Here is a 2,164-nt window from a genome sequence, read left to right as displayed (position 1 = left end):
GTGGGCGTGGACCCAGGCAAGGTTCTCCCATCCATGGCCACGGATTTGGTCGGGACGGCCCCATCTGCTGGGACATGCGCCCACGAGGTGGTGCCACCCATGGGCGTGGGTTTGGTTGAGATGGTCCCACCTGTGGGCATTGACTTGGTCAACATGGCCCCATCTGCTGGGACATGCGCCCACGAGGTGGTGTCATCCGTGGGAGTAGACTTGGTCAACACGGTGCCACCCATGGGCACGGACTTGGTCGAGATGGTCCCATCTGCTGGAACCTGCTCCCATGAGATGTCCCCATCTGGGGGCATGGACTTGGTCGAGATGGTCCCATCCACGGGCGTGGTCTTGGTTGAGATGGTTCCATCCATGGGCAAGGACTTGGTTGAGATGGTCTCATCTGTTGGAGCATGCGCCCACCAGTTGGTGTCATCCTTGGGAATAGACTTGGTCGACATGGTGCCATCCATGGGCAGGGACCTGCTTGAGAGGGTTCCTTCTGTGGGCATTGACTTGGTCAACATGGTCCCATCTGCTGGGAAATGCTCCCACGAGATTGTGCCACCCATGGGCATGGACTTGGTCGAGATGGTCCCATCTGCTGGGACACGCTCCCATGACGTGGTCCCATGAGTGGGCATGGACTTGGTCGAGATGGTTCCATCTGTGGGAACGTGCCCCCATGAGATGTCCCCATCTGGGGGCATTGACTTGGTCAAGATGGTCCCATCCATGGGCGTGGTCTTGGTTGAGATGGCGCCATCCATGGGCAAGGACTTGGTCGAGATGGTTCCATCTGTGGGAACATGCCCCCATGAGATGTTGTCATCTTTGGGAACAGACTTGGTCAACACGGTGCCACCCATGGGCACGGACTTGGTCGAGATGGTCCCATCTGCTGGAACCTGCTCCCATGAGATGTCCCCATCTGGGGGCATGGACTTGGTCAAGATGGTCCCATCCACGGGCGTGGTCTTGGCTGAGATGGTTCCATCCATGGGCAAGGACTTGGTCGAGATGTTCCCATCTGTGGGCGTTGACTTGGTCAACATGGTCCCATCTGCTGGGACATGCTCCCACGAGATTGTGCCATCCATGGGCAAGGACTTGGTCGAGATGGTCCCATCTGTGGGAACGTGCCCCCATGAGATGTCTCCATCTGGGGGCATTGACTTGGTCGAGATGGTCCCATCCATGGGCGTGGTCTTGGCTGAGATGGTTCCATCCATGGGCAAGGACTTGGTCGAGATGGTTCCATCTGTGGGAACGTGCCCCCACGAGATGGTGTCATCCTTGGGAATAGGCTTGGTCAACATGGTCCCATCTGTTGGAGAAGGCTCCCATGACATGGTCCTATACATGGGCACCGCCTTGGTCAAGATGATCCCATCTGCTGGGACGTGCTCCCATGAGATCATGTCATCCATGGGCAAGGACTTGGTCAACATGGTCCCGTCCGGGGGCGTGGGCTTGGTCAAGGTGGTTCCATCTGTTGGGCCATGCGCCCACGACGTGGCCCCATGGGTGGGCACCGACTTGGGCGTGATGGTCCCAAAGGTGGGCACGGACTTGGGCGCGATGGTCCCAAAGGTGGGCACGTGCTCATGTGAGATGCTCCTGTCCACAGCCCCACACCCGCGGGGCTCCTGCCAGAAGGCCCAACCCAGGGCCACGTCCTTGTACGAGAAGCTCCCACCCGTGGGCGACGCGGTCCCACCGGCTGGTGGGTGCTCACAGGAGATGCTCCCACCCATGGGCGTGGACTGGGGCAAGACGGTCTCATGGGTGGCCATGGGCTCGTGTGGGGTGCTCCTGGCCGTGGGGATGGGCTCGGAGGTGGTGGTCCCATGGGTGGCCAGGTGCTCTGCCAAGGTGCTCCCGTACGTGGGGATGGACTCGAAGGAGGTGGTCCCATGGGTGGCCAAGTGCTCGTGTGAGGTGCTCCCGTATGTGAAGATGGACTCAGAGGAGGTCCCACGGGTGGCCCCACGTTCATGTGAAGTGCTCCCGTACGTAAAGATGGACTCAGAGAAGGTCCCATGGGTGGCCCCACGCTCATGTGAGGTGCTCCCATGTGTGGAGATGGACTCGGACGTGGTCCCATGAGTGGCCACGTGCTCATGTGAGGTGCTCCCGTACGTGAAGATGGACTCAGAGGAGGTCCCATGGG

At 60.0% G+C, this 2,164-nt stretch overlaps 1 protein-coding gene across 1 annotated transcript; it reads right to left on the bottom strand.

Annotated features, from left to right (window-relative positions):
* Positions 1 to 6: 6 nt before the first annotated feature.
* LOC118158986 (endochitinase 2-like) lies at positions 7 to 2,158 on the bottom strand (the record flags this gene model as incomplete). Its single annotated transcript, XM_035313638.1, has 5 exons — positions 2,089 to 2,158; positions 699 to 1,920; positions 497 to 665; positions 321 to 463; positions 7 to 287 (listed from the first exon to the last, which is right to left on the bottom strand). Coding segments are annotated over exons 2-5 (1,682 nt in total), but the record flags the coding sequence as incomplete, so codon positions are not given.
* Positions 2,159 to 2,164: the final 6 nt, after the last annotated feature.

This window comes from Oxyura jamaicensis, unplaced genomic scaffold (assembly GCF_011077185.1).
Source record: "Oxyura jamaicensis isolate SHBP4307 breed ruddy duck unplaced genomic scaffold, BPBGC_Ojam_1.0 oxyUn_random_OJ63220, whole genome shotgun sequence".
NCBI lineage: Eukaryota > Metazoa > Chordata > Aves > Anseriformes > Anatidae > Oxyura > Oxyura jamaicensis.
Note: the sequence above shows the minus strand (reverse complement) of the source record. Positions and strands in the feature narration are given on the sequence as shown.